This window comes from Echinococcus granulosus, assembly GCF_000524195.1.
Source record: "Echinococcus granulosus chromosome Unknown EG_S00002, whole genome shotgun sequence".
Lineage (NCBI taxonomy): Eukaryota > Metazoa > Platyhelminthes > Cestoda > Cyclophyllidea > Taeniidae > Echinococcus > Echinococcus granulosus.
This window is the reverse complement of record NW_020170382.1, coordinates 2,139,096-2,158,858: the sequence shown is the minus strand read 5'-3', so window position 1 is coordinate 2,158,858 and position 19,763 is coordinate 2,139,096. Positions and strand designations below refer to the sequence as shown.

General features: G+C 40.3%; 2 protein-coding genes across 2 annotated transcripts; one reads left to right on the top strand and one right to left on the bottom strand. All coding sequences in view use genetic code 11, as the record gives it.

Moving 5' to 3' along the window:
• Nucleotides 1-6,327: 6,327 nt before the first annotated feature.
• EGR_00584 (hypothetical protein) lies at nt 6,328-7,482 on the top strand (the record flags this gene model as incomplete). The annotated part of the gene is made up of 2 exons (XM_024489833.1): nt 6,328-6,531; nt 7,282-7,482. The coding sequence occupies 2 exons, from the start codon at nt 6,328-6,330 to the stop codon at nt 7,480-7,482; spliced, it is 405 nt and encodes a 134-aa protein (XP_024355830.1).
• Nucleotides 7,483-13,930: 6,448 nt separating this feature from the next.
• On the bottom strand, nt 13,931-19,715 carry EGR_00583 (hypothetical protein; the record flags this gene model as incomplete). Its single annotated transcript, XM_024489832.1, has 2 exons — nt 13,931-14,046; nt 14,375-19,715. The coding sequence occupies 2 exons, from the start codon at nt 19,713-19,715 to the stop codon at nt 13,931-13,933; spliced, it is 5,457 nt and encodes a 1,818-aa protein (XP_024355829.1).
• Between the last annotated feature and the right edge of the window lie 48 nt (nt 19,716-19,763).

The following is a 19,763-nucleotide window of genomic DNA, read 5'->3' as shown; positions in this document are numbered from 1 at the left end:
AGTAGGGACTTTTTATGAATCACTGTTAAAGCATGGGTAACGTTGAAAGAAATCCCACCCAATTTCAATCACAGACCTTATTTAGCGCGTCGGCTATTTACTGCCAGAGGTAGGCGCAACGAAGCGTGGAACCAGGTGACAATACCATTCAAAGCTGTGCCATTATTCAGTCATGATAGGGACAATCAAATGCACACTCCTGTTTGCTTCTTAATTCAACACGAATTATAAGTCAAAGGAATGGAATATAAAATAAGAACTGTATACAAAGCAGACTTCAAATCTTTTCCTAGGAGCACTTTTAACCCTGTACTTAAAAGCGCCATTACCAAAAAAATTTAAACAAATACTATGACTAATAGACGCGGATGGAAGTTGAAAATAAAGTCACAAACTGCGTTTTCAATAAATGGCTCAGCATTTTACGCTTGAGAACATTTTTATGCAAATAAGTATACACAAATGTTATTGTGCAGAACGGCGCGAATGGGCGGCATGGGAAAAGTCAACGCTTTCTCAACTCTTTTGCTTACATGGCAAACAACCCCCCTGTGCAGAGTTGTTAGATGTGGTAGCCAGTCAGCAAGACCAGAATTGCTGGCAGTTTGGATTGGCTCCTTTTAGCACCATCATCATTGAAGAGCCAAAAATAATCACTGAGGCTACAACAAGGCACGCCAGTGTAGAAGGACTTATTACAAGTGTAGAGGTCTACGAGGCTAGGGTTGTGGTCAGAAGACCATGTCACCAAGATCGCTTTTAAAACTGTTTAGGATGAAGGTGCTTGGGTGATTGATTGCAGCCCTACACAAATATTGGCTCACTATAAAGGCATACAACGTTACCATCAATGCTCAGAAGGGCAAGGGGACCATTGACTAGGATACGATGAATAGGACGCTATGCCGCCAATGCGGCAGTCGAAGCGCAGAGTGAAGAGTCCACCTAGTTGACATAAATTGTGTTCTTTTGCATAATATTCAGGACAACGAGGAGAGACAAGGAGGATGAAGGCAGCTTTGTAAGCTGGAATGGGAAACACAAGCTGAGGTAATAGAGGTGCATACGAGGCCAATAAAACGAGACAATTTATGCGTACAAACAAATTGCCTTGCATCGTGGGGCGGCAATGACTGTGATTGCGGCTGTGACTCAGCAAAGTGGTATTATTTCCACCCGGGTTTGAAATTTCTTCAATTTTTACGGCGTGCGCATGTACAAACATTTCCAACTACACAGCCTCGCGCAAACGTTTTGTCTGCAGTGTTTAATGCAAATAAGTTGGGTAAAATGAAGAATAACCCAGTTTATCCAAGTAAAATAATTAGCCTGTATGCTAAATTAGGGAGTCTTATAAAGTAAATTAAATTTGAGGCATTAATAAATATACAACTACAAGGTATGGATGCTGGTCTGAATCCCCTCCTTTCGCTGTGGATTCGTTGACCCATTTAGATGAAGCCTTTGGAGTTGTTGCAGCACTCCAAGACTTCCCCGAGGATGAAAGAAGACATGATACTGGGGCAGAATAATCATATTCGACATGCAGTAGAGCCTGGGGCTACTGGCATAGCCCATAGGCCAGTATACCCGGCGAAGGTACAGTGGCCAAGACACAAAGTAGCCCCTTTACCAGCACCGGGGGTTAAGCAACCAACGTATCACATTATGACAGGGTAATTACAATGATATTACCAGAATTAAAAGTAGGACACACACATAATCACTTCTTATTAAAACAGATCGGTTTTTTAGAGAAAGTTTCACCAGCTTAAATTTGAAATGGTTTTCTCATTAATTCGAATGAATCTTTCAAGTAAAAACTGTGTTTTATTCGTATTTTAAGTCATTTATTGCATAGCTGAGGCATAAATGAAGCAAATAAATAAGTAATAGAACCAAAAAATATAGTGAAAAATAAAACGAAGCGTTATCAGCACTCAGTATCCCATGTCTTAATAAAGGACAGGTAAGATTACATCTGAAAATAAAGCTTCGGTCTCAGCTATCGCCATGCTATTTTTGTGGACTAAAAAATTGTGCTGAGCGTTAACTTGCTGCCAGTCCTGAGACAATCTGAGACATTAATCAAGTTGGTTATTTTTTTCCTGTTTAAAGGTAAAATAAAATTGGAGCAGTCTATTAACCTTGGCAAGAAACCTCTCCACAAGGCTAAAACACACATAGATCCGTCACATTTCCTGCGCAAAAGTGAGGAGGATGAAAACGAAGCGATTCTATTAGAGTTCTCATCGTACCGTTGTTTGTCTGGAAATGTTGAGTACTAAATTTGGTTCTGTGGGATAAGTTCTCAGCAAACGTAGTCTGGCAGAGTTTCACTACCATTGCCGCACCGCTGAAGTCCACCAGTTCCTGGGATTTGTGACTGTTTTCCTATCAAATGTTTCTCAGGATATTCTTTATTCACATCTACTCATCCGTAAGGCTGTAAAACGCTTCAACCGTTGGCAATTAGTCGTTCACCGGGGAGCCGTTTCATTCTAATGAAACTAAGGATCCTAATTGTCCCTATGTATTTGGTTCGATTGCCATGTTTAATTAACACATACTTAATTTAGAGGAATTCTTGACCTGCTAGCGTAATATATCGTTTTTAGTAAATTATAATGCAATTTTCCGTTACACTTAAAGGAATTCACTGAAATGAACTTGTGTGTTTGTAAAAAGGGGAATCATCCAAGTCATTAATGCTAGAAATGATTCAAGGTACATATATATATATGTATACAATTTTTTTTAAATTGAGGCTTTAGAAATTTTTGCTCTAATTGAGTGAGATGACATAGAGATAGATGAGGCAGTTACCTAGCAAGGAGTTTCACAATTTTTCAGCAACGATGAGGCTCCGAAGAGTAAATTAAATATAGCACACAGAAATTCTTTAGAAATTCTTACTTTTATTCATGAAAATGAGGCAACAGGGCCGCCAAATTTAGGATATAATCAATTTGGTGCATCTACGGATTATGGTCTATCTATCTGGCCGATTAAAGGAACATTAAAATAAAAAAGGCCTGTTTTATATTCAAATAATTTGCCTATTGGCGGAAAACGCAAGTTCTTTTAAATGGTAAACTGATGGAGGCTTAACAAAGAAAAAGTATATATGGAATGAAATTTCCAAAGTCAGCTTTAATAGTTTAATTTAAACAGTACTGATAAATGCAGTGCAAATAAATAGGGAGACTTAAAATCTCGATGCTGTAAGCCAGACTTCCGAGCTATATGAAGGACAGCTTACCCGTAGTGCAAATTAAGAAATTCCCCAGCAGTCAGTCCTTGACATTTTTAGGGATTAAAGCATGCGAAAGTTAAAAGTAGCACATTTAAGAGTTGAAAAGCGCCATTTTATTTTTAACCATTACTGACAGGCATTTTTTGCTTAAGCAAGACTTGTTTTCGCATTTTTTTTGATCATCATAAAAATAATTACAGATTCCACTTGCCACACTGAAAACATGTAATTATGGTTGCAGAAACTGTTTATTGGAAGCTCGCGAATTCCAGCAACTGTTAATTGGACGATTCTTTACTTTCCTATGGTTTACATGGAATGCAGTCATTCACTCGGAGTTGGGTGCAAATTAAGGAAAGGTCAGAACCATTACTATCGGCTGTGGGGATTATCTTACGAAGCTAAACCTTTCTGATTCAAATCTAAATATGCATTTCAGTGATCTGCTAATTACGCCTAAGCATTCACTTATAGATGGAAGTTACTGAAGAATGCATATTAAAGATGTGTAATAATTTGCTTGTTTGTTCAGCTTTTAATTTTGGTTACATGGACCCGAATGGCACTATCATTGTACACTCGCTCCGTGGCACGGCCTCTGGGCCATGCCAGTAGCCCTGAGCCCTGCCGTACGTCGATTGTATGCATCCTGCTCGAATATGGCCTTTTTTGTCCTCAGAGAAGTCTCAGAAAGCTGCATTATCACTTGTGAATTGCTTTTACGGTAAATCAGCGACAGAAATAAAGTGAACGCAGAACCACAACACTGTGACCGTGGTCGGAAACACGGATACTCAAGACAGATCAAAGCAACACGCTGCGGTCATGACGCATGTAAATGAACATCTGCCACGAAAACACTTGTACGAAAGTAAATGAGAAATGATAGTTTAGCGGCAGAAGCCAACAGTAGGGATGCCAGAAACCATTAAGTTCATAAATTTCTCCCATTTCAAAAACAAATACGATTGTCGAACAGGTATTTATCTTTCATAAAAAGGGTTTTTTGGTGACTTCTTATGCAACATTTTTAAACAGTCACAATCATTTAACTAAACAAACCTCTACTTACTCAATGAATCGTAATGTGGCAATAAGGTACTACTTTAAAGCAAAATGTGTGAGAAACATGTAGAAGTAATTCAGCTTCCGGAAACTGGCCAAACGTTTATGCCTGGTGGCGCCTAGTGCATGCATCCCATGCATTTTAAGTGGAGCGCGGGGTAGTTTACCGCTGTCGTATATAATTCGAATCAAGTATTTATTGCAATTACTAAAGTAGATCGTAAACGAAAACCCAACGCATACACGTTATGTGGAATAAAGCACGACTTAAAATACCCATTAGCTTGATTCAACACTACTTTGAAGTTGTTTCAAAAAGGAATTTGTTGCAACATGCACAGCCAACTAAAAAGTTTGCAAGACAATTCCTGTTTTTAGGTATTCTTTTGCCAACCAGCCATCAGCTAGACTGGGAACCGAAATATGGACTTGAGGTCACAAAATAGGTATAAGTGAGTAGGACCTAGGCAGAATTACCTCCATAGCAGACATTGTAATTGCAAGCAATGACGGATTTGAAGTTGCCTTTCTAAAGCCGTTCAGGTTATAGCCACTTTTATGCTCACCTACTTTAAAGCTTTGCGCGCTAAATAGTATGGTGCATTACTTCAGCATACAATTTCCACTTTTAAACTCCCCACAAGACTTGTGCAAATGGTGTGAACATATTGCAGACGAGCCTGGTATATGCTCTAGCCACCAGGGCACGAGTCTTCACACCTCTGACAGTTGCAAGTTGCACGAAATAGGAAGCGATGAAGGTGTCGCTTTAAAATCGCTCAGGTGCCCATGCAATTACACTAGAGGTAAGTATAAATTGCTCAAGAAAGGAGATGCTGATTAATAAATAGTCATAAATATGAATGAAAGCAACTCCACCAATTGAAATTTCACAATCCATCTTACAAGTTTCTAATTACAGGCAAGTCTAATTTTCACAAAACAAATACCAGAATACCTTTTGTGCAATAAAAATGTTAAAAGGCAAAATATTCAAGCAAATTTGTTGCCTGAATTATGCCGCGGAAAAATCGCGAATATTTTTGGTTATAAATTTGTCAGCACACAACATTACAGCACAAAATATTCCAATGACGTTTGGAACATCACGATGAGATGGTCACTACTTTTGCGTTCTATCTTTTTTTACTTCTAGGGAATAAAATAAACGCCTGATATCTGTCACTTTGGTTCACAGGAAACTTTACTGCCTTGAGCAAATGTCCAACATTGAAAATTACCCATTGGATGCTACCATAAATCGGAAACCATAAATTCAACAAAATGGGTTCCCAAAATCTGCAGACGCCATTAAAGTCGTACGTTTAACTGGTTTATGGCGGAATTCTGACATCCACTTATCACACAAAAACACGGCTGACTTTCTGCAGCTAGAGAGATTACCTGTAAAGTAAGTCCGTTTTCCTTGTCCTCGAGGAGAAAGTGTATCTTTAAAAACTTACGGTCTCTTATGCAAAACAATTCTTGTTAAATTGAAACAACGTCAAACATCATTAGATTTTACAAATTATGGAATAAGTAATGGAAACGTTCTTCTGCTTAACATATGAATGCGAACTCCCAAATTTAGTTTCATTTTTCGAAGGGCAACTATATGCTACCATTTTCTGATGCAATAAATCCAATCGGAATTCAAAAGATAGCACAAACATGATGGAATCTGATATGAAAAGGAGCATACTTACTTCCATAAATGTTGCAATTTTAATTTCCTGTTCACAGACAAGGGCTAAACGGGCAATCTACTGAGCCATCTGAAGTACAGAGGCCTCACGTCTTTCTCTTGCATCAAATTTAATCCTATCCAACCTTTCTATCCAGCTATGCGCCGTTGTTCATGTCGAAATACATATTATACCAAAGCTTGAAGGATAGAAAGCTAATCTAAAAATGTTACTTCGTTACCAAAAATGATTATTTAGGCTTCCAGGTAAAACTGCAATTATTATGGAGAACACGTTTTGCCGGATACTGTTTACGAAAACATGGAGATAAATTGTTGTCTAATGCAAAAATTAATAAAAGTTGTGGTGTTAGATGAAAATACAGCACTGATTTCATTAGGCAAGCGAGCGGCTGCTAAAACAAGTTATCACATCCATGCTTCACTTATGCTCAGAGGAAGTAAATTTGATCTTCTTAATATTGCTTTTATTGTAATGCAATGTTTTATCAGATGCAGTGCGGTCGTAAATCAACCGCAAAACTTTAGTTTTTGTTTAACCCTTGGCCATTATGCCTTCGCCCTAATCTTTTCCGTACGTCAACAATACGTGTTCTGTCTTTGCATTACATCTTTCTTCTTCAGGGAGGTCCAGCGGCGCTACGCAACTGCATCGTATGATGAAGCTGATCAGGTGTGGAAGGGTAACCTGGAAAATTCTAATTAATTCGTTATTCCTTTGTATGAGAGAAACATCTTGGTTTCACTTTTTGTTGTAGTGACACAAAGGTACACTATAACTGATATCTTAAGTAGTATCTTGTTTTTCGAAGTATGGGTATTTTTATTTTATTGATGTATTAGCTTTAAGCCAAATTCTTCACTTGAGCGAACCTGCACAGCAGGCATGGTGGGTGTAGTTGTGCTTCAGAATCATATCTGCTCTGGCTGCCCGTCGCTTCCCGTAGGCCCCGGTTGCCATCAGCGTGTATTGACGCCCCATACACGTCGCATTTGTTCATGACCCACCAGTCCACCTGCACCCATATGCACTTATGCCTAGGCTGGCTGAAGACGCACGCCTTCGTTGTAACACCTTCTAGAGGGACCTGGAGTGATGAGTTCATCAGCTTTGAAATTTTTCGCATTAAATAAAACGGCTTAAACAGGCAAAATCAACTCATGAGGAAAGTATTTGTAAAACTGTTACATTTGCTGCTGAAAAAAATTAAAATTCGGAGGAGAGAGGACTATTTTCTCTATTGTCTTTTCGAAGGGCAGTCACGCTACTTCTGCATTTCATACATTTGCTTTCCTTCTAAATAAAGGATTCGATTCTCAAACCTTCCCTTTGTTTTTTCATCGCTACTTAAATTATTCAATTAACACGGATGCACAATTTGCATTCATTCACTCAGAACACAATCGTTATTGCAGTGGCGAAACAGTTCACGTCTCCATTAAACTTTCTATTTAGAAGTACTGCAATCGCGGTACTAAGGAAGTGGTATTTCAATCACAGCAGCATTTCCTTCAAATCAGTCACTTATGGCAGAAAGTACCTCAAGCAACAGATAAAGACAAATAACCATTTAAAATTCGATTAGACTTACTTTCCTCCGTTTCATATGTTTTTAAACAAACTCTTTTGGTACAAAAGGCCAAACAGGAAAGCGTGCCAACAAAAATGCTAAAAAATTTTTTCCTGAAAGCATCTGCAGTTATACGTCTTACACAGGAATCAGACAGAGGCTGCTGGCTCGCAAATGCGGCTGCGATTTGGAATACTTATCCGCTTTACACACCAGTATCTCGGTATTCAAGAGTGTCATCCAAAAAGTAGACCATGCAAATTTTCCATACGATGGTGCAGGCGAAAACACATCAGTCTTCCGCCTGAAATTATTTGCAAGAGCTTAAGAAAACACGCGGCACTTTACAAATACTGCGTGCATTGAGAAATTTAGTGTTTTCTCCAATGCAGCATACGACCTGGACTTCCTGCATGCCAAATCTTCCTGGTCGTAGAGACCAGGCGCATACAATTAAACAGACGAATAAAAACAAGGTATTATTTGAGTAGATGTGAGGGCGAAAATAAGTGCCCGAGTACTTATAAATGCAAATTCTTCGCTGCATACGTCTGCTCCAGCGAGTGTACTTCTGAAGAGTAAAACATGCTTCCGTTTTAATCTGAGGCTAAGTCAAAATTTTATACTAATCTGCGCACCGAACTATTAAGTGCCAACATTTGGTGCCAGATTAGTAGTGAAATGTTTTGAGTATATTGCGCAAAACAGACAAAGTGTTGTAATTTTTAGCACATTAAGATCTTATCACTGTAATGCAATCAGGCAATATTTCTCGAGGTTCGCTAGTGCATTATAGCAACAAGGAATTTACAAGATTTATTTTCCAAAAATAACTCCGTTTCCAAGTATCCAAGGCGTTATTTCTTTCTGAAACGCCAAATCAACCACAGAGTTGATTCGCCTTACCTTTTCATATTATTAGGATCAAATATTTCGCATAAATTCGTCTCAATTTTCTATTTACCTAAAAAAAGGGATTTTAGGTTACAATATGGCCTACTTATCATAGATAAGGGGAAGCGAATTTTTGATAAAACGATATTACATGCGCGATGACAGGGGAGATAGAATCTAGCTTCGCTACTTCCAAGCCCGACTTTCAGCATGCAGTTGGAGTTGTTGCAGGGTGGATGTGTAGCAAGTGCCGCAGCTAGCGTAAGCTCAAAGGGAAGATAAAATCTAAGCAGCCCTGAGACGTTCATTAACGTTCCTTTGAAAATGAATGAAACTGAAAATACGGCGTTACCAAGTGATGCATGATGGTCATTTCAGCATTACCATTCTATGTGGCATTATGAGAGATCCGAAAACCAATAAATATTACGCTGTGAAGTAGTTACATCTTCATTCGTGAATGATATTTCAGTGGCTCTAGTCTTCTCTGCAGTCGCAATACTCCATACCAGTGGAAGAGAAGGTTTATGATGATTAATGCGCAGAAGGATGGGGAGGCTACTGCTATGACCATAGGATCATGCTGCCGAACGGAAGTGGAACCAAGCTTACACAGTTAAGCAGGTATCAAAACAACGCAGAATTCTTACAGCCATATTTACTTTGCCCTCAATTAAAAAAATGCGTGAAATAAGCATAATAAACTTTACACTTTTCATTTGAGAAAAAATTACGACAGCAAACCACAAGCTAATATTAATTTACTAAAAATATCTTTGACATTCTTGTTAACCGCTTATTATATTGCCTTAATTGTAGGGCCTTTTACTATTTCTTTGAAGCTTATCATATTTCAAATTTTTGGTTAGCCATTCATGTGAAATGAAAGTCAAGAAGGCGAGGGCGCATCGAATCCCCACCGAGCCGTTTATGAAGCTATCCCTTCCTCTCCTCCCTCTCCCTCCGCTCCCCTACCAGAAGACATATAGCCTCCACCGTTTGCTTTGCTGACTTTTCCCACATTCCGGGCATTTCTATCAAACCGCGCAAAACACTGAAAGAGAAGAGGGGAGCTTTAGCCGACTTCCCAAGTAGACGTGCGCGCATTCGTGCATGCACACCCACATTCACACACAAATGAAAATCGAAAGGACAGGAAGAGGAGGTGAGGGAGGAGGCGGTGAAGTGCTTGCCAGGTAGCCGTGTGAAAGACATCCACAGAAGGCAGGCAGCCACACATCACCTCACTGTACCACCAGCAGCGTTCGTTATACCAGAAATGTCACTAATAGCCGAGAAATTAGCCTTACTTGACATTTTGATGGCATTTCCCTAGGTGTCTGCTGGGGATGGTACCAGGTAATGTTTAAATGATTTTGTCATGCTGGCTCTTTTCACGAAATCGGGAAGTCTACTGTCATAAAAACACGAGAGGGGATGTAATTAGATTATGTAAAATAACAGAGGAGGCCGCTTTTAGTTTGCCTATACCTGAGACCAAAACACATTTCGGAAAGTCCCTAAATAGCTCGACTCTATTTTACTTCCATAAAGGACGAACAAATAAGTCTTCGACATGTCAAGGAGAGAAGTGTAGTGCAGTTTAATGCATCAGATGTGATATTGCAATGTGGTGTCCGCGTGATGAGGCGTGCCAGTTACCAACCTACGAGAGGGCTGAGTCTCATCGTGGTGGCCGAGCTGTACGCTAATGAAGAATCTGTTTGGTTCTATATATAGCTTAACTTTCCGGTAGAGAAAAGTACTGAAAGGGAGATAAGTAGTTTTGTATATGTAGTTAGGAGATAACTTACGCATGAAGGAATAACACGCTTGACCAGAAAGATTACATAAGAGCAAACTGGTATTTGAAAGTGCAGTTAAGCGTAATTAATTGTTAGGGAAAGTAAAAAGAAAAATTTCGGTTGTTCAGTAAAGAAGTTACATATGAAAAACAAACATGCGCCAAGCTCCACTTTCTTATGATGCATAGATACCCGATGGGCTTGTACGTCTATGCAAAATAAGCACGAATAGTAGACTGGACTCTCATTTCATCAAAATATATTATTCACGGAAAGTTATTACTAATTCAAAGACCCAGGAGATCAAAGAAGACATAAATCACCGCCAAGCTTTGAAAACAACCACATACATGTACGTTTCTGTACGATCAAAATTAGGAAGACTGTCTTCATCGTCGACTTACTCGATCGTTCCATGTCACTTACGGTCCTGAAGTTTAGACAGAAGTAAAGGCGATCTCAATTATCGGCGGAGGATTCGCCAAATTGTACTTTTTTGATTACACCGAAAAAAAACAACAGAATTATTTTCTTTGAGTGAGGGTGTTAGATGAAACACTGCCAGCGTTTTGTAAGTTTTAAATCGAAACAGATCCTTTGAAAAACGGAGTAAAACCCCCTGATCTGTGTTAAACCAAAAGTGTTAGTGAAAGCAGAATGCGTAAACAGCTTTGAGCCTACTTTCAGAGATCGGAATGAAAACACAAGGGATAGTTCACGGTTTCAACGAGTGTTGGTTGTTTGAGTAAGCGCCTATTAGTTCCAAATGTCATCAGTCATGAAGATTGTTTAAGAGGAAATTTCAACAGTTCTAAAGCCTACCTTAAATACGCTTTCGATAAACGTTTTTCCTCAAGCTGAGACACTTGTTCGTGCGAGGCGATGAAGTGCGTTCACCTCCCATAGTTGTAAGTTATTTTGTTAACTAAGGCAGCCACGTAAAAGAGTGTCTTCGCTATCCCAACTGATTCACCAGATCCCTAAGTACCATCTGTTCGGGAAATGCACAAGCGTATTCAGGCTGATCTATGGTATGGGAGAAGTAGTCCCACGAACTGGAAGGGATTTTTAATCTTGATGTTTCATTTCTTTGGTTCTTACTGAAATATTCGGGAAGACTACACTTTGCTCTTCCAATTTACATTATTTTACCACTTTAAATGACCATTTCAGGATAGGAAGCTACAGTTTTATAATATTCTTAAAGCAAGGCTTATTTTCCTCATTTATGATTTTATTAGTTACGTAAAGCGGAAAATACGCCTTCGTTCCTATTTTCATAAATCAGTTCTATTCACCAAACAGGGTTGTATAGATCCGGTGCGAACAGTATTTACGCAAACAAAAATAGTGTCTATAAATGTAAAGTATCACAATTTCCTCTAGAAGAAGTCTGTTACAACTATGTCATGCATATCAATCTGAACTGGCTTATAAAATTGCAATAAACAAAATAATACGAATTGATTTGATACCGGTGGACTTTAAGGGAGCTATTTTCGTTAATACACCACAGAAGGATTTTTAAAAAATATGAATAAATAATGAAGGATGCCACCTCTTTTCGTTGTCAAGAGCAACCAAAATAAGTATTTTAAAACCATTTCATTTAAGTGAAAGAACAGGATGTTTTGAAGAAGTGAACTCTTGAAAAATTAATTAAACAGCGACAAGTGGGAACAGTCGAAAGTCCCAAAATTTATTTTACGAAACCAAGGCTTGTCTCGTTCTCACCACCAAAACAATAAATATTGCGTAGGCTACTACTTTAATCCATGTTAGTGTTAAAACTGCTTCTGGAAGGGGTATTCTAGTATGACACCAAAAAAATCATTCGGTGGAAGGCGTCTACCTCCCGAAAATTGACGGGCACCAAGTTAAGGAATAATCGACGAATTGGCAAATGTCACCTGCTCAAAGCGTTGCAATTAGGCCTTTTGTATTTAGAGCAAGTGCAAATCACCAAGTCGTCGACACTACATCGCCCTTGTATCATGCGCACTTTCCCTCTGTTGGGGTACGTTGTGTTGCGTTCTCCAGGCAGACGCTAACCTCAACCAAAAATAGTTTGACAAGGAGCAGAACCCCATTCAATGCAGCAAGACTAATTACTGTAAAGTTCAATCAAACCATTTTACTACTTTAACAACTACTGACTCAAGTAATTAATCTACTCCCATTCCGTTTATGTCAGGAAGATGCACAATCACGAGCTTATTGGCTTCATTATCGGTGGTTCATTCACTTGTTAGTTAAACAGACTTAATTGCAAATTTTCTGAACACACCGACCGTTTTTTGCCCTTTGGGGAGCGCCACATTTGGACGTTATTTACGCACGACCGACCCTTTTTCCAAAGCTCTGAATCACTCAACCATACCCGTTTGACAGAACATGGAAGCCATGCTCCTCCAAGCACCGTGAGCCAGTTAATCACAAGAAGGTGCACGCATGCTTTGCATACTGAAGATGCGCACCTAACCACCACAACTATTGTAACGTGATTTATTTTCAAATAAGACCTCGTACAATTTCGCAAACCCACGCTTTCAGCGGGAAGAAGATCGTAGTATGGGTTAAAGAATAGGAGGAAGTAGATAAAGTCAATGAATGATTATACTCTAGCAAAAAAATATAGAGTGCGCAAGGGGCAACATATGAGATAGCTTATTTTTTTCCATTACAGCATAGGCAAAGCATGTAAGTAGAAATTTACACCAGAGAGATGAAATACTACTGCAAGCACAATGCACAGCCTTTAATAATGTGAATTTGTTTGATTTGTGCAGGGAAGTTAAGAACAGTAGAAAATAGTAGGAATAGGAGCAACAATATTATCAGTGACACCAATAAATCGGGAAAGCACGGATTGTGGAATGTGCGCCGCCTTGAAAAAGCGCTTGCAGGCCGGCATTGCATGAAAGACGTGTTACAGGTACTGAAAAGAAGGAAGGAAAAGGTACATCAACAACCGCGTCTAACTTAGAAGTCTAGAAACACATGGCCCATGATAATAGGCCAGTTCAAAAGGATATAACTTAAAGTGGGACGGACATCGGCATAAAATTAAGCCAAGTAGGAAAAATTTGCCTTATTGAAAGCATTCAATATAAGCTTCTCTAACAGTAGACATAAAAGCCGTTTGCAAAGCAGAAGACTTTACGAGAATATTTCGTATAATTAAACTGACAAGTCTGTAATGGAGGGAATTTCCAACAAATAATGAACGTTTAAAGTGCTCATGCAGATGAGGTAATTGAAAACGAAACATAAACAGACCGATCGGAAAAGAAGCCAAGTGATTAAAATGTTTGCTACCAGTTCTGCTCATGTAGCGTCAAGATTTTCTCGTCACAAATGTAACGTGCTTCCTACCGACACCCAATTGTGCCACAAATGGATTCGTAAAATTTAAAATTCTGAAGTAGAAAGAAGTAGAATGTCCTTGGTCTGAGGAAAATTATAATAATTCATTTTGGAATAGCGGCAGTTGAAGAAGTTAAAGGAATAAGTAACAATTGGTGTCATGTTGGGAGGATAAAACATTTACGCAGTGGAGTAACCAACTTTCCACCGAGATCCTAGTACTGAACGTCAGAAGATTTAGTCGACGGAAACCATAGCTGCGTCCTGATTAAAAAAGTTGTAGGTAAATTTGATTATCACAAGAAATTACACTGCTTAATGCCAACAGCAAACGCGCTTTATTACGGGTAAATGCAAGCACCAAAAATGTGATAAAATAGCTACCTGGATAAGGCGAAAAGCAAACTTTAACCCCCATAGTCATCTCAGGCATCCCGATTGTCGGTGTTGGTTTACTTCGCAGAGGATCCATGTGAATTATCGAGGTTTCTTGGGAGCGTTAACTAGAGAAAGGTAAGATAAGCGACAGTACGTCTGAAAGATGGAATCAAATGAATTAAAAACTGCCCCAAACCAAATGTAGGCTTTAATGGTCTTTTGAGACCAAATGACCATGGTTGGACCAGACCTCACAACATGAAAAACCCGTTTGATGACTGATAGTTAGAACATAGTTCTTGAAGTCAAATACATATCCATAATGGAATTTGACCATTTGGACTTACATCTCCCAAGAGGTCAGCATGATGAAATTGGTCGGATGATTCCTGTAGACATCCTGAATCATCCCTCCAATCGTCCACTTTCCACTCATCAGAGCCATTGCTGTCAACTTTGCAGCCAGTAGTTGGCTCATCAGACTGAGTGTTAACTTCAAGACCAGTCGCTTCCACAAAAGAACTTTCCAAATCACCCAGCTGATCGATGTCTCTCCAGGGTGTTCTGAACCGAAGATTATCGAGATCAGTCGTTTCTGTGATGTTCAATTCTTCAAATTTACCTTCCATGCCATGTTCCACTGCAGGATCCGAAATTTCCGGTTTCATGGATTGCGAAGTTGGTTCAGTTTTGTTAAACAGTCCCTCCTGGACCACAAAAACTCCAGAAGACTTGGTGTCGAATTCGAGTTGATCTGAGTCTTCTGTAGAATTTAGTTGGGAGGGTATCTTTCGAACGGTTGGTTTTGTCCCCGGCTCATCGATCCCTGTTACTTCGTTTGCCCCAAAGCTCGTCTGAACTGTTGGTTCTATTGGGCTTTCTTTAAGGGCCAATTCATCGGATACAAAGTCTTCAAAAAGATGGACATCTTCAAGAGGCTTTTTCACGGAATCCGCTAATTTATCAAACTCGCCTAGAGTACAGATTGGTTCCAAGGGGCCAACTAGAACAGAGAGTGGTGGGGGATCTCCAGTAAGTGATTCAAAATCCAACGACTTAATATCATTACCACTACTAGTTTGCTCCTTTTCAGCACTGAAATTGGCATCATTTACTGAGTCACCATTGGGTGAAGCCATTTGATCGGCACCAGAGGACTCCATTTCTTCATTTCTCAAACCTTGAGTAGCATCCAGATCAGCAAATGGAGTACCACTACAATCACCCTCTTCACCAACAGGTAAGTTCAGATTAGTTTCACCATCACTGATTATTTCCTTCCCGCCTTGGAAATGATCAAAATGCTCAGCATCCGATGACAAAACGAGAACGTCCCCTGAACCCAAATGAGAGTCACCAACGTGAAGTATTTCAGACGATTCATGTATTGTTGTCCTTTCACCGAGCTCACTATTTGTATTGTTTTTGTCCGTCTCAGGCAACTCCGCATCCATCCAAGAAATAGCTGACGGCTCTTCATGTGGCGATGAAGCGGAATACTCTGATATCCTCCCTACATCAACCTGATACGAAGATTTGGCATTTTCACAATTGGCCCAACTGGCATCCTCTGCATCAACCTTTGATGCTTCAAAGGATGTAGAATCTGGGAGTTGAATGGCTGATTGCTCTTTACTAGCAAACGAGACACACGACTTGAAACTGTCTCCATCTGATAATTCAGGAACCAGTTTAAGTGATTCCTGCAACACTAGTTCAGCTTCTCCTTCAGATATATTGGGCTGAATAACTGAACCACCCAAGACATGACCAGGATCAGGAGGCGTACAGTTTAACAATTGACTCCCAGAAGTTTTTAGAGCTCCAGGTGAATTGTCGAATTCCGTTTCATCACGACGTGACAAATTGTCAGGACCTTCCTCGTAACCCACGTTTAGAATCGTATTAAGCCTAGGTTCCTTTGGGGGCATAGTATCAGCCGACTTATCGAGAGAAATTTGAATCGTTTGATTGGAGTCTAATTCACATAAGAAAGACTCGGTTTCAATGAGGCCTGGATCCAAAAAATCATCAGATCCTCCCATTGGCCTCACGCCTACATCCTTAGCTCCTTCAGATAATTGTGGCGCCCCCTTGCCTTCCAAATTGTGTACGACCACTGATGAAAGATCTGGATCCCTATCTTTCATAACTGCTGAATTTGTAACGCCTTTTTCCTTCGGGTTAAGCTGTTTGAGAACCGAATCTGACGCCTCCTTCTCTTCATAACCTGTGACAGGGCTTGATTGCGAGGACCCAATGTTGACTTTGAAAAGTGGTTTAAGACCTTCCACAGACCCCGATTCTCCATCACCACGAGGCGGAGATTGAGATTCCTCAGAGGCCACTTTCCCACCAAGCACATATTTTTGATAGCCGGTCTGTTCATCACCGGTTTCAGTTTGAGCAACAGCAATATCTTCAGGTTCAATTGAAGCCTTGTTCCCAGCCAAATCATGCTGAATATCGAATGCAACGAAATCCATGGACTCAGCCAGCTCTGCTACCTCGTTATCAGACAAAATCGGTTTTGTGCTCACGGAAGTGAAATTTGATGGTTTAGAAGCCTCGATTAAGGCAAAAGCCGACGTTTTTTCAGAGCTTTCTGAAACATCCTTCAAATCCGAGTAAACAACATCTTTCATATTCTCTTCTGAAGTCTTAAGCCTAGATGCACCATCAATCGTAGTGCTCCTGTTAGACTCACCAAAATCACCCCAATTCGTATCGTGCAAAGGCACGTCATCAGAATGTTCAACAAAAGCGTCACACTCTGCTGTACAAACAGATTTTCCAATGCACGATTCCTCAATTTGCTCAGATATTTTCTCAAAGCCCCCCATATCTTCCGCCTTTGTATCATCTATGGGGTTCAATATGTGTTCACCTGTTAGGTGATGCAATTCCTCATCAAATTTTACTCTCCCTTTTTCATTGCCGCTCTTCAAAGTTGAAGAAAGTAATTGTGATTCACCATTCGATAAATTTTCAGTGATATTAAGCTCTAAATGATCCTCATTAGAACTTTTAACTTCACCAAACTCATCTTCCGTGTTTTCATCCCGATTGTCAGTTGTCAGGACATTCACAGCTTCAACTTTGGTCGTAAAATCGTATAGATGGGAGAATCTCTCTTCAGTTTTCACAGAGGCTTCGAGCCCGATGCCAGCCTGTTCGAAATCACTTTGAAAAGCCTTAACATCCAAAACTGGTTCAGCGACAACCTCAAAAACATTTGCATCACCTAGTTCTATGCGTTTAATCGAATGAGACTGAGGCGAATCTTCTGCTTTTAAAGTTTTATTTTGTTCTTTAGCATTACTGCTATCCCACTCTGTATCACCCCAATATGCCTCTTCACCACCAAAAGAATCTTTTTTAAACATACCTTCCTTATGTTCCTTTACCCCCGCATCTGTCGACACACCTCGCTTTTTAGTTCGTACGGAGAAGACCTTTACCTTGACCTCACCACTTAACGGGTTTTTAGTGGCTTTCGAAGAATCACTAGTCTCACTGAAAAGGGAGTTATCAGATTCACTAGTCACCAAGTCTAAACCCGTAGATCTTTCAGTGGGAGATGCTGCAAGTGTACACTTAGTGAAAACTGCTTGATGAATGGCTGTGGAATCCTCCTGCCTAACTTCTGCTACCATTTCGGGATTAAGATACTGCTGCATTGCCTCTTTTAACAAATTTTCAGAGCTTGACTTCTCCTGGGTGGTGGACGCAACGGCAGGGATCGAGAAATTCTGTGGGGGATTATCGATTTCCTTTGAATTTTCTCTGTCCAGACATTCAGTTTGTGCTCCAAAATTAGAAGGAATTCTCGATTCCGTCTCGATAGGACCCCTCTCCAAATTGTCATTAGTGCGATGATCTGCCAACTCTGAGTGAACTGATTGGAAGGCTTCGAATCCCATCGTAGGTTCATTACCAAGGTCTTCAGCATTAGAGTGGCCAGCTTCCGTAGTAAAGGAAGCCTTCAGCTCTTTGACAGTTGGCGAACCCATGGGACCCTCTTTGACATCAGCGGTAGTGAAGTCCATTGATCCAGCAGCTTGCGGACGCCAGGATTCATCATCCTCAGGGTTATAGGTATCTAAAGTGGTAGAAATCTTAACATCTTCAATAGCTGGCAGATCCAAGGGACTCTCTTCAAGTTCCTTCAGACTTTCACGACATTTTTCGTTTAGGTGAGAAATCACTGCCATTAAGGGTTCAACTCTGATTTCAAGTGGAGGTTCAACGCCTAAACCGGTTTCAGGTTTCTTAACTTCCACATTATTGAGAGAACCTTGAATCGGTGTGTCTTTGAGTTGTAGCATCACCGGCTCCAAACTATCCACATGTGACCTTTCGAGGTCACTGGAAAGATTTCTAATACCAGATTGGTTATTTCCCACAAGAATGGGAATCTCTGTTTTCTCAATAATAGGCAACTTAACAGAGCTCTCTTCGATATCAACGGAGCTTAAACTCAATGGACCGCTAGTTTGTGAAAACATTGGCTTTTCATGATCCACTGTTGTTTCATCTTGAGGAACCTCAACCCCAGGTTCGCGAGCACCCAAAGCAGTGGAAATCTTTGTTTCTTCAACAAGAAATAGGTCCGCAGAGTTCTCATTAAATTCGGCAGAAGTTTCATCCAATCCTTTGTTTAGGTGAGGAACGGTAGATCCCAAGGAAACCGCCTGCATAGTGCCTATTTTCGTTGGACGTTCATCATCAAAATCACCACCTACATAAGCTGCTGAGCTTAGGGTTGATGCCTCGTCGGTTCGGAATGCCACTGCATTATTTCGCCCCGATCGAGAAATACCCGATTCTGTTACACTATCACTTTTAAAATCCTCGGTTGTGGGTTCGCAACGTTCCAAAACGTGTTCAATCTTAGCTTTTTCAGTAATCGGCAGATCTACAAGGCTTCCCTCAAGATCACCAGAACCTTTACTCACTCCGTCATTGAAATGAGAAACTGTAGATTTCGAGTGATCGAACTGGAAGACTTCAGCCTCAACCCCTAAATGCGAACTGTGCAGATGGATATTTCTGGACTCCGCTGTGAGTTCTTCGTTAAGATCATTAATAAATTGACCAGGAATTGGCAGATTCACTGGAGTCTCTTCAACCTCATTGAAATCCGCATTCGATGCATAATTCGCTTCTTTCTGCGCCATCAGAAAGGTTTCAAATTCCATCGGAGGCTCGTTGCCAAGACTTGAAAATTCGGGCTCACCACCTTCAAAATCAGCTGAGAACTGTGCTTCAGTGTTAGCGAGAATTGCACTCAATGTATCGTTTGCTTGTGAAACAGCTATTTCCTGATGACTCAATTTGGGGGTTTTGGAATCAAACGAAGGCTCATAAGCAAAGCCCTCAGATTCAGGCTGGCTGACAACCGGCAGATGCATGGGAAATTCCATTTCTGATGCGTCGCCCGATTTTAAATGATCAAAGCCCACTGAAAGGTCTTTAACAAGGCTTTCAGTTTCAGATTGGCTAGCGTCCGTGGCAATGGGTGTTTTGACCTCCTCAATAATCGGCATATCAGCATTAGGCGAACTTGAATCATTTAAATGGAACTGCAGCACCTCCTGTTTCGGTTTAAATTCTGGTAAAGGTTCATTCCCATTGTTTTCAATGCCGGAGATAAAAACCTTTTCATTCCCCATCACCAACTGCTCCACTGGACCCTCTTCAATCTTGTTAGAGTCCCATGG